This window comes from Triturus cristatus, chromosome 6 (genome assembly GCF_964204655.1).
Source record: "Triturus cristatus chromosome 6, aTriCri1.1, whole genome shotgun sequence".
Lineage (NCBI taxonomy): Eukaryota > Metazoa > Chordata > Amphibia > Caudata > Salamandridae > Triturus > Triturus cristatus.
In genome coordinates, this window is record NC_140589.1 from 468,518,941 (window position 1) to 468,531,475 (window position 12,535).

At 44.7% G+C, this 12,535-nt stretch overlaps 1 protein-coding gene across 2 annotated transcripts in view; it reads left to right on the plus strand.

The window, feature by feature from the left end:
* Window positions 1-12,535, plus strand: part of PHF3 (PHD finger protein 3) — a 640,592-nt gene that overhangs the window by 257,774 nt on the left and 370,283 nt on the right. For both annotated transcript variants that reach the window (XM_085610899.1, XM_085610900.1), the window contains one exon: window positions 9,747-9,882. In XM_085610899.1, the coding sequence (XP_085467025.1) occupies window positions 9,747-9,882 (136 nt within the window). The remainder of the gene's footprint in view (window positions 1-9,746; window positions 9,883-12,535) is intronic.

Sequence of the window (12,535 nt, forward strand, 5' to 3'; positions counted from 1 at the left end):
ACCAAGTGCCTAGCAGTGGTGGCAGCACATCTGCGAAGACAACACATTCATGTCTTCCCATACCTAGACGACTGGTTGATAAAGGCCAGTTCCTACAATCAGTGTGTACAACACACACACACACCACCATCCTGCTACTTCATCAGCTGGGCTTCACGGTAAACCACGAGAAGTCCCATCTCCAACCATCCCACATAAAACAATATCTAGGTGCCACTATAGACACCTCAAAAGCGCTTGCTTACCCCAATCCAGCCAGGATTGCAAGCATTCAGGCTTTACGCGCAAAATTCATAGCACAACACTCCCTTCCAGCTCGGGTGTTCATGTAACTAATAGGGATGATGGCCTCTTGCATCTTCATAGTACCTCACGCAAGACTCCAGATGTGTCCTCTCCAAGAGTGCTTAGCGCACCAATGGAACCAGGCCCAGGGTCAATTAACAGATCTGGTGTTGGTAGACGGTCGTACCCATCGCTCTCTGCAGTGGTGGACCACCACAAACCTTTCCAAAGGTCGACCGTTCCTGGACCCGGTTCCACAGACAGTACTAACAACGGACTCATCGCTCTCCGGCTGGGGAGCTCATCTATTACATCTCAGCATGCAAGGCAAATGGACACCTCAACAGAAGCTACTCCATATCAACCATCTGGAGTTACTAGCGGTCTTCCTAGCCCTAAAATCCTTTCAGACACAAATTTTGGGCAAAGCAGTCCTAATCCGCACAGACAACATGACAGCCATGTATTATATTAAAAAACAAGGCGGCACACACTCTCCACAGCTCTCTCAATTAGCACAGAGCATATGGAGATGGGCCATACCCCGGAAAATCTTTCTCCTAGCCCAACATGTCCCAAGAGTACAAAACACTATAGCATATCTACTCAGCAGACAAACACAACAACTCCACGAGTGGGAACTTCACCCGCAAGTTCTTCACCCATACTTTCAAATGTGGGGACATCCACAGATAGACCTCTTCGCCACCCACGAAAACAAAAAATGCCCAAGCTTCGCCGCCAGATACCCACACCCATTGTCCAAAGGCAATGCGATATGGATGAACTGGTCAGGCAGATTTGCGTACGCTTTTCCGCCTCTCCCACTCATTCCACTAGTAGTGCGCAAACTACAACAGCACTCCCTCATACTAATATTAGTAGCGCCAACTTGGGCCAGACAACCGTGGTACACCACACTGCTGGAACTATCGGTAGTACCGCATCAAAAATTACGCCTCTCTCCACACCTCTTAACCCAGAACCATGGAGAGATCAGACACCCGGACCCAGCTCAGCTCAACCTTGCGATCTGGCTCCTGAAATCCTAGAATTCGGGTACCTAAATCTTCCCCCTAACTGTATGAACGTCATCAAAGAAGCTAGGTGCCCTACCACTAGAGCGTGCTACGCCACCAAGTAGAAACGTTTTGTTATCTATTGTCATAACAACACCATCAATCCACTAGATGTGTCCATTCAACACATCATAGGCTACTTACTCCACCTACAAAGGTGCAATCTAGCCTATACGTCCATTCGACTACACCTAGCAGCCATAACAGCTTACCTACAAAACAGGCAACATCTCTCACTCTTTAGAGTACCTGTGATTAAAGCCTTCATGGAAGGCCTTAAAAGAATAATTCCCCCCAGAGTGCCACCCTCACCTGTGTGGAACCTAAATATCGTTCTCACCAGACTAATGGGACCTCCCTTTAAACCCCTACACAAATGTGAACTTCAATTCTTAACATGGAAACCCGCTTTTCTTGTAGCCATCACTTCCCTCAGAAGGGTCAGTGAGATACAAGCATTTACTATTCAAGAACCTTTTCTACAAATGCACCATTATAAGGTGGTTCTCCGTACCAACCCAAAATTCCTCCCCAAAGTCATTTCTCCTTTTCACCTAAACCAATCTGTAGAACTACCAGTATTCTTCTCGCAACCACAAACTGTTGCAGAAAGAGCTCTCCACACACTAGATGTCAAATAAGCCTTACTCTACTACATCGAGAAAACACAACCTTTCAGTAAGACCAAACAACTGTTTGTCTCTTTCTCTCCACCACACAAGGGCAACCCCATCTCCAAGTCGGGGATAGCTAGGTGGATTGTCAAATGTATTCAAATTTGCTACCATAAAGCAAAACGAACGCTATCCGTTCCCCCTAAAGCCCATTCTACACGTAAAATAGGGGCTTCAATGGCTTTTCTAGGGAACATGCCATTAGATGATATCTGCAAAGCAGCTACATGGTCAACACCGCACACTTTCACCAAACACTATTGTGTAGATGTGCAAACTAAGCAACAATCTAGTGTGGGCCAGGCTGTACTCAAAACATTATTTCAAACCACTGCCAACAGATACGGTTGGTCGCCGCTAACGGTGGGTACTGCTATATATTCTATGCACAAGTGTGTAATCTGCAGCTCATGTCCCTCCAACGGAATATGCTACTTACCAGTATGCATCTGTTCTTGGCATGTAGAGCTGCAGATCTACACACGCCCACCCGCCTCTTCGGCTACCTGTATCTGTTCCAGCTTATCTTATTTATATAACACACACATGGGCATCTTCACTGTTATTACTACGCTCCATCTTTCCCTGCTGGCGAAAAACAATCTGAGGATGGAGCCGAAGCCCATGCGCAATACGATCCAAGGGAGGAGTCACTGAACTCGTGACTTCCAAAGACTTTCCAAGAGGAAAAACGAACTGCAAACATCCGGGCCCAACACCAGATGGCGATCTATGCACAAGGGTGTAGATCTGCAGCTCTACATGCCAAGAACAGATGCATACTGGTAAGTAGTATATTCCTTCCAATAACGCTATAATATGTTCCCTAGATGCTGCAGACACTGCTGCTAGAGCGGCAAACACCAGTGTCCTCTTGAGAACACATGCTTGGCTTCACATATCGGGGTTTAAACCAGAGGTGCAAACCTCCATTTTAAACACTCCCTTGGATAAGGAGCATCTATTTGGCCCAATGGTAGATTCTTAACTAGAGAAATGAAGGACACTGAAGTGGCCAAATCCATGGGAGTCATCCAGTCAGCACAAAGCTGTGGTTCCTTTTGGCTCTCCTTTTACAGCAGAGACTCTAAAAATACCTTCTCGGAGACCACCACCTATAAGGGCAATAACCAACCCTCTCCATCTAGGGGTTACTTCAGAGGGGGTTACAGAGGTAACAGCGGCAAAGGCAGGGGATCAAACTCCCCATCTAATACAAAGCAGTGACTTGCCCTACTTCCCTCCCGACCTCTTAACACCTGTCGGGGGAAGACTGTCAGATTTTCTACCAATCTGGCAGTCAATAACATACAATTGGGTACTACAACTTATCTGTTCTGGTTACTGTCTGGAGTTCATCAACACTCCTCCAAACATTCCACCAAAGTCACACAAACTTTCACCAGATCACCTACACCTCCTCAAACAAGAGGTTCAGTCTCTACTTCTAAAATGAGCTATAGAACCCGTACCACCGCAGTATCACCGGTCGGGTGTATCCTCTTTTTACTTCCCAATACCCAAAAAATATGGTTCTCGCAGAACTCAATCTTTACGTTCAGTCAGATCATTTCCACATGGTAACACTTCAACAAGTACTTACTCTGCTGAAGAAAGGCGACTTTCTGTCTACTCTAGATCTAAAAGACCTCTATTTTCATATTCCAATTCACCGCGCTCATCGCAAACTCCTCAGGTTTGTGGTAGCGGGTCAACACTTCCAGTTCAGTGTACTCCCATTCACAAAGTGTCTGGCGGTAGTAGCTGCTCACCTAAGAAGACAAAGCATCCATGTCTTCCCATACTTGGACGACTGGCTCATCAAAGCCAGCACGTACCAGCAATGTCTTCAGCACACTTTCAGAACAATTCAGTTACTACATCAACTAGGGTTCACAAGCAATGTGACAAAATCACATCTCCAACCAGCCAATACTCAGGACTACCTAGGAGCCACGCTAGATACTCAAAAATGCGCTAGCCTTCCCCAACGCAGCCAGAATTCGAAATATTCAGGCTTTAGTACTCCAATTTCAACCCAATTACTGGATTCCAGCTCGGGCATATATGCAACTGCTGGGAATGATGGCATCTTGCATCATAATTGTCCCCCATGCCAGTCTGCACATGCGTCCACTTCTAGTATGCTTAGCCTGTCAGTGAACCAGTCACAGGGTCTATTGACGGATCTAGTGTTGGTAAGCGGCCGTACTCATCGCTCTCTGCAGTGGTGGAACACACAAAATTTGTCAAAAGGACGGCCGTCTATAGACTCTTTTCCACAGATAGTACCGACAGCGGACCCGTCCTTCACCAGTTGGGGAGCTCATCTACAACATCACACAGTGCAAGGCATGTGGAGCCAACAGCAGAAGTTGCTCCACATCAATCATCTAGAGCTGCTTGTAATCTTTCTAGCTCTCAAGGTGTTTCAGACTCACCTGGAGGGCAAAGCTGTCTTGGTTCATACAGACAATATGACAACTATGTATTACATACAGAAATGGGGGGGGCACACTCTCTCCAACTGTCCCACTTAGCCCAAGACATCTGGAGGGGGGCCACTCACCACAAACTTTATCTCCTAGCGAAACCCTCCCAGGAGTGAACAACAAGATTGCAGATCTACTCCGCAGGCAAAGGCAGCAAATACACAAATGGGAACCCCGTCCTCAAGTTTTCCTCCCATACTTTAAAAGTTGGGGAGTCCCTCACATAGACCTGTTCGCCACATATCAAAACACAAAATGCCAAAGATTCGCCTCCAGGTACCCACACCCGCAATCCAAGGGCAATGCACTATGGATGAACTGGTCAGGGATATTTGCCTACGCTTTTCCGCCTCTTCCACTTCTTCCATTAGTCGTCCACAAGCTCAGGCAAACGTTTCTCACACTAATCCTAGTAGCTCCCACATGGGCACGTCACCCTTGGTTCACAAACCTGTTGAAGCTATCTCTGGTTCCTCACCAAAAGCTGCCCTTAACCTCCAGTCTCCTCACATAGAGCCATGGAGAAATCAGACACCCAGATCCCAAACAGCTGAACCTCGCGATCTGGATCCTGAAATCTTAGAGTTTGGTTACTTGAACCTTCCACCAGAATGTATGACTTATGATTAGGGAGGCTAGAAGACCTACTACAAGGGCCTGCTACGCAGCTAAGTGGAAGCGATTTGTTGTTTATTGTGGTAACAATCATATCAGTCCTCTTGATACTTCCATACAAAACATCATCCGCTATCTGTTACACTTGCAGCAGTCAGTGTTGGCTTACACCTTCATCAGACTAAACATAGCGGCAGTAGCTGCATATCTACAAAATTTCTACAGATTTCGTCTTTGCACGCTGCACTTTCTTGTGGCTTTTCCCAAACAGGCAAGTTGGTTTGAGAGACTGACTCCCTGTCCTTGTAATAATTTAGCCCAACAAAGCACTATACACTTTATGTTGTTTTTCACACTTTGCGAAGACCCGAGGGCACGCTTTATTACGCCTGTTTTGAAGGAAATACGTCCCTGTTCTTATCAGGAGGCTTTAATCATTTACTTCATTGGAATTGCTTTATCAATTAGGAAACTGTATGAATTGTAAAAGGAAATCAAGTTTTAAGTGATTTTACAATTTCATATATTTTGTATTAATGTGATGGAGATTGTTAGAATGTTCTAATTTTATTGACATAGAACTTGTGCTGGGGGAGCAAGAGCCATAGAGGAGGAGATGCTTTTTAAGCTAGGCAAATTGTACCCTGTTTTAAAAAGTTAAACCTTGAGCCAATACATGTACTCTGTGTCTGGTTTTTGTATAAGCTCTTTTAAGAGTGTTTAATTATTGTACGTATGCATGCCAAACTTTTATGATTCGAATGAATCAAATAAAGTTATTTGACTATGACAGCAGTTGTTGTTGTTTAAAGTACCAGTGATCAAAGCCTTTAGGGAAGGACTAAAAATAGACATACCTCTTAAACTTCCACCTGCTCCAGTGTGGAATCTTAACATAGTCCTCACAAGATTAATGGGCCTTTTTAGCCCATGCACAAATGCGAACCATAGTTTCTCCCCTGGAAAACCGCTTTCCTCATTGCAATCACTTCTTTAAGGAGAGTGAGTGAATTACAGGCATTAACCATACAAGAACCATTTTTCCAACTACACAGAGACAAAGTGGTTTTTCGTACTAATCCTAAATTTTTACCTAAGGTAGTATCTGCATTTCACATAAATCAGTCGGTAGAATTACCCGTATTCTTCCCTCAACCTGATTCAGTGGCAGAACGAGCTTTACACACAAGGACAATCCTATTTCCCAATCGGTTAATGCAAGGTGGATTGTGAAGTGCATTCAAACCTGCTATGCGAAAGCAAAGAGAACTCTTAACTGTACCCCCTAGGGCACATTCCATTTGCAAGCTAGGGGCCACTATAGCCTTTTTGGGAAACATTCCCATGGTTGACATTTGCAAAGCTGCAACATGGTCTACACTGCACATCTTCACTAAACATTATTGTGTAGATGTGTCAGCAAGACAACAAGTCAATGTGGGTCAAGCAGTACTTAAGGCACTATTTCAGACAACTCCAACAGCTACAGGTTAGCCACTGCTTTAGGAGGATACTGCTATGTAATCTATGCACAGCATGTGATCTACAGATCACAAGACTCGAACGCATAATGTTACTTACCCAGTAAGCATCTGTTCTTGGCATGTAGATCTGTAGAGTCACATGCACCCCCCCCCCCACCTCCCCGGATACCTGTACCTGCTGCAGTTCTCAATTTAATTTACATACATATGCATGGACATCTCTATTCTTTACTACTACTCCATTCTCACCCTCTGCGGCAAATAATCTAACAATGGAGTCGATGTCCATGCACACTATCATCAAAAGGAGGAGCCACTTACCTCGTGACTTGAAAGACGACTTCGAAAACAAACAAGTGCAAACATCTGGACCCAACACTAGATGGCGAGCTATGCACAGCATGTGACTCTACAGCTCTACATACCAAGAACAGATGCTTACTGGGCAAGTAACATTATTCTTATGCGGGAAAAACACACAATAATCCGTTTATTGTGCCAAAGAGCAACATGTGCATAGGGAGCAAAAGTGCCTCCTAATTGATATGCAAGGGAAGCAGTTTATTGCTGCACTATAAGTGTGCTCAGAAATGTTCTTTTGGTAGAGGCTGACTGGTCTATAAGAAAGTCCAGAAGGGCTGTAAAACCTTAATTCACAAGCACATGGTAAACATATGTCTGGCTCAGGAAAATAGAAACATTGCTATTCAGAGATACCAGAGTACCGGAGAATATCATGTTTTCCTTATAGGCCATCAAGCCTTAACTTGGGAGGTGGTGTCCGAAGACTCTATTGGTGACTAGTCTTGTGTGGTCTCAGTTTTTGGTTTTTTTTAAAACAATTTTTATTAGAAACAAAGACAGCAGCAGAGACAATTGCATAGACAATGTAGATACGTTAGTTCCTACCATTTCCACACTCCCTCAATGCACCTCTAGCACACATGCGTCCAGGGTAACTAAATTTACATGCCACCAGTCTCCCCCTCCAACAAACCCTTATATGTCTCCGAGTCAGGAGTCGCCGTATCACTCTTGCTATTCTGGTCACCTCTCACCGTGTGTGACTGTTTCTGCACTCGCCCCACATTTGCCCGCTGTCTCTCCCCCTCAGCTCTATCGTCGGTGAGACACATATATCCCCCTATACTTATTCAATTTTCCCCACTTGTGGTCCCATTTACGTGGGCATCCCCTCCCTTTAAATACCGTTTTCTCTGCGAGCATGGCATGATCCATGTCTTTAGCCCAATCCCTCAGTAGTGGTATGCTGTCAATTCCCCACCTTTGGCCGATATTCCGCTTAGCCAGACACCACCCCACTGTGACCCATTCTTACTCAATTTGCGTGAGGTCCGTCGCTACCCAGATGTTGATAAGACACATCGTGGGTGTCGGATGTATAGCTTTGCCACATGTCCTGGCCATTTGTCTGGTTACATTAGTCCAATAACTCTGTATGTGGGGGCATTCCCATAAAATATGCAGGAATGTTCCCGTCTGAGCGCATTGTCGAAGGCAGAGTGAGTCGGGTCGCCTATTAAGTTTATGTAATAGAATAGCATCAAAGTACACTCGGTGTAGGATTTTTAGCTGCACCAGGCGAAGACGCATTGGGATAGCCACATCCCTGGGTGATGATAATGCCTCCCGCCCGTCCTCATCGGCCAAGTCTCCTAGTTCTCCTTCCCAGGCCCTCCTAAGTTTTGACATCAGGTCCACCCTATAGTTGATTAGTTTACGGTATGTGAGTGATATGGCCTTTCGGTTCATTGGGTCTAACAGGAGCCTGTCCTCCAGGGGGGAGGAGTCCAGAATGGGCGCATTTTTAGTTCGGGCCGATTCTATGGCATGGCTTATCTGCAGGTAGCGAAAACCCTCCGAGGAAGCCAACTGGTATCTGGCCTGAAGCTCCTGGAATGTTACCATTTCCCTTTTTCCCATAGGTCGCTTACTTTGGCGATTCCGATCATCTCCCACTTATTGAATCCCGCCGATGTACTCAGTCTCCCCAAAATATCTGGCTCCCATAGAGGGGTAGCCTTCGTTAGGCGGCCCCTCCAACTCATCTGCATCTGCACTCCATGCCACACCTCCACCGCGCGCTCCGTCGGGCCAGTAAGTCCCAATTTCTTATGATTGGTGTAAAGAGCTCTATTATAGCCTCCTTTCCCCATCAACCAATGATCTGTCCGGAAGCTCGGATCATCATGCCTCCCAAACACCCAGCTGTTAATGGTCGTCAGTTGCGTGGCCTGGTAATAAAGATGCAGGTCCGGCAATCCAATGCCCCCATCATACCATCCCATTGTTAACTTTGTCATAGCTATGCGGGGCGGTTTATTGTCCCACAGTAAATCTCTCGTGTGGTCTCAGTTTTAATCCCACTTGATCATATCATTTAATCCTGGGCAGTCCAGTTCACTTTCTGTGTTCTTAATTCCTTTATTGACCAGTTCAAAGTACTTAAACATAAACTAGATACAATTATTCAGTGTTGAATAAGACAACTAAGTGTTGACTTTACACGTCTCCAGTTCTTTTGAGTGGTCTGATTACACCTGCTATGAACAGAGGAGGTTCTTGCTGACCACAGTGATGTATTTGAGGAACTGAGAACACTAGACATTTTACACATGCTACTAGCAGAAAAATTCATTGTTAAGAAATAAAACCTCTGTGTTTCTTCATGTGGATTTTAAAAATAGTAAAAACATTCATGTGGATTTTAAAAATAGTAAAAACATTCATCATTTGCCACTGTATAAACACCAGCAGCAGTGGTTTCTTTGTCAGCTATTTGGAAAGCATTAATGTGTTTTTTATTTTGCAAATGTGGCTTAAGATCAATATTGAATACTTTAATTTGAAAACTAGTGGAGGCTAGAGGTAACATAGTGTCTGTGCTCCAAGCACATCGCAAAAGGGTTTACAGAGGTGATTTAAACCTTCACATGATAGATATTAAAAAAGCAAGTAATAAAGCAAGGTCAGTTCTCTTTTCTTTTCTACTGTTTTTATTCTTACAGAAATGTTTGGTGAGTGATTTGTACCTTAAATATTATCATAGGATAATCGTGTATTGAAATTACTTAACATATGAATAACTCTTTATAGGAACCCACTGTTGCTAAACCAGTAGAAAAGGAAGAGGAATTGCCTAAAGAAAAAACAGCAGAACCAGAGTCTACATCTGACACAACTAATCAACATAAAGGTCATCTCTTCGATCTTAACTGCAAAATCTGTACAGGTAAACAGCAAATTTAGTCTCATTCATATTTATTAGCCCATTACGGTATTGCCACAAGCTGAAACATAACAGTAGTTATATCCGATTCTGTGCAATCTCTTTACTGGCTGCTCAAGGACACCTCAGAGTCATCTAGGAATGAGATTCCACAGGCTTCAAAGGTAGTATCTTATTTAAGTATTTGAGCACATACCATGTTCATCAACTCAAGAGTGCTAAGGCTGAGCAATGGGTCGCAAATATCGAGTTTGCAGTTTTCCTTCAGTAATAATGGTATGTATTGTGAGAGGGCTAACTCTATATGTGTCAAGTTACCAGTGGCCTGTCTGTCTGGAATGGCCTGGACTCAAGACATAGTGCTTTTAAGGTTAATCAGGCCTTTCTTTCATGTAGACATGGATACAAACAAGGGTAAGAGAGACTGTACATTTTCATAAAGTAGGTCACGTTGGATTTGTTAGAAGATCCAAGTATGTTGACAGGTAATTCTGTTTCCTTCTCGGTTAGTAGATCTCTTGAGTGTCCTGCTTCAGAATAATAACATTAATTTTGTGGCATATCTCTATCTCCTGCGGGTGGTATACCTCTGGGCAACTTCCATATGGCCTTGGTTCTTGGACCGCCACTGAAATTGCAGGTTCTTAAAATACTATTGTCTTCATGTTTTGAAATCTCCACTTTTCACCCATTCTTTCTCCTGTACTATCACAGGGAGCGCTACTAACTGACTTAGCATTAGACAGTTTGTCATTGAAACCTCTGAAGATAATGGCTCAAATATTAGGTGCACCACCATTTTGAAATAGCTAGCCAGCTTTCTGTTGTCCAGCAGTTCCAAGCATATTGCTTAACAAGTTTATGAATGAGATTGGTCTGGGATTCGCCTTCTTTTTTGAGCATGGTCCGGAGTTCACCATTTTGGTCCCTGATGTGTGCATTTTGGTGGAACGGAATGGTTGGGTTTTTGAGCTCTTACCTCATATAAAGAAATTTGTATAGGTTCAGACATTGAGGAAAGGAGAATGCTAAAAGCAAGGACTGAAATGGTATGGAGCAGTGCCTGTAACCCATGTTTTTGCTTAATGAAACATATCCATGTTCTGATAAAAGCAGCAACTACTATTTATAAGTTATGATTGTGAGGCCTTTTGTTGTTGTTGTTGTCTTGGAATAACCAGACATTATTGGGCAATGTCCTATACAGGCTGTCCCAGGGTAACAATACTGGTCCACTCCAAATTTGGTAGCCAAGATATTCCCTTAGCATACAAAAGTGATGAATGGGGTGCTTGAAATAATCTCAGCCATTGGGAATTACTCTGGGCGCATTCCAGTCAATTGTTGTTTTGCACATCATGCCACCTCAGTTTGTGACCCAGTCATATGCAAATCAGTCTTTATCCTGCTCCTCATGTGACCAGTACAGACCGAATTTTCAAGCCAGGTCCTCCCTTTACCGGAACACAAGCAACCCAGGACCAGTTTTTCACTAGGTATGGGTTCATCAGCCAGGTACAGCTTGGTTTGAGTGATACTGAGAGCACCTGACCCACATCTGGGCATACCCATGCCACTTACAGTGGTACATGAAACACACAAAATGTGATGTAAGGTTGCTTGCAATAAGTCTAACCACTGGCAATAGCTTGGGTAGCAGTCCAACCCATCGTTCTTTAGCTCACCATGCCACCTTAGTTTTAACGCAGCCATACGCAAATCAGTTTTGTCCCTGCTCCTCATGGGACCACTCCAGACCAAACTGCCTAGCCAGGTCCTCCCAGAACCGACTCACAAATAACTGAGGACTGGTTTTGCCCCAGTTATGGGCTCATCAGCCAGGTACATCTTGGTTACAGTGAGACAGTGATCCTGCTCCTCATTGCAACGCGTAGCCTTTACTACATATTTTTTTTTACTACACATATGCTTTTACCACGCATGCCTTTACAACGAATTTCATTGTAAAGGTATGTATGTTAAAGGCATATGTGTAGTAGTAAGGGCATATGCATGGAAACAGCTGTGTTGGTAGGCAATCCACATAGTTACAGGAAACAAAGAGACTCTTCTGCTTTCTCACAACAACATGCACCGCCCCTCAGATGAGCTGCCTGCAGGAGGAGAGAGGTAAGGGGCATTGGGCCTGGGGCGGGGGGCTACTATTTTAAGTGTTTGGGTTAAAGAAAGGCTGGAGGACGGGGGTGTAAGGGTAGTATTATAGGGTTTAGGGTAGGGGAAGAGCTGGGGGCCAGGGGGATAGTGCAGGGGTAGTTTTTTAGGGTTTAAAGTAGGAAATGGGTGGGGGCTGGTTGGGGGGGTCTCACAAGGGTAGGGTTTAGGGCAGGGGAAGGGCCGAGAGGGGGGTTTGCGCAGGGATAGGCATTCAGCTTTTAGGGCAAGGGAAAAGGGTATATTTTTACAAGGGTAGTGGCCCGGGTGGGTGGTGAGGTAAACCAATCAATCAAGGGTTTGTAAAGCGCAGCTACTCACCCAGAAGGGTCTCAAGGCGCGCGGGGGGGGGGGGCGGCGCAGCTCCTGGATGTTCACACTGAGTCGTCGAAGAGCCAGGTCCTTCTGAAACTTGGAGAGTGAGAGACTGGTGATAGGGTTTACGATAGGGGTCATGGAAACCTTTGCCACGCAGATACCTTTA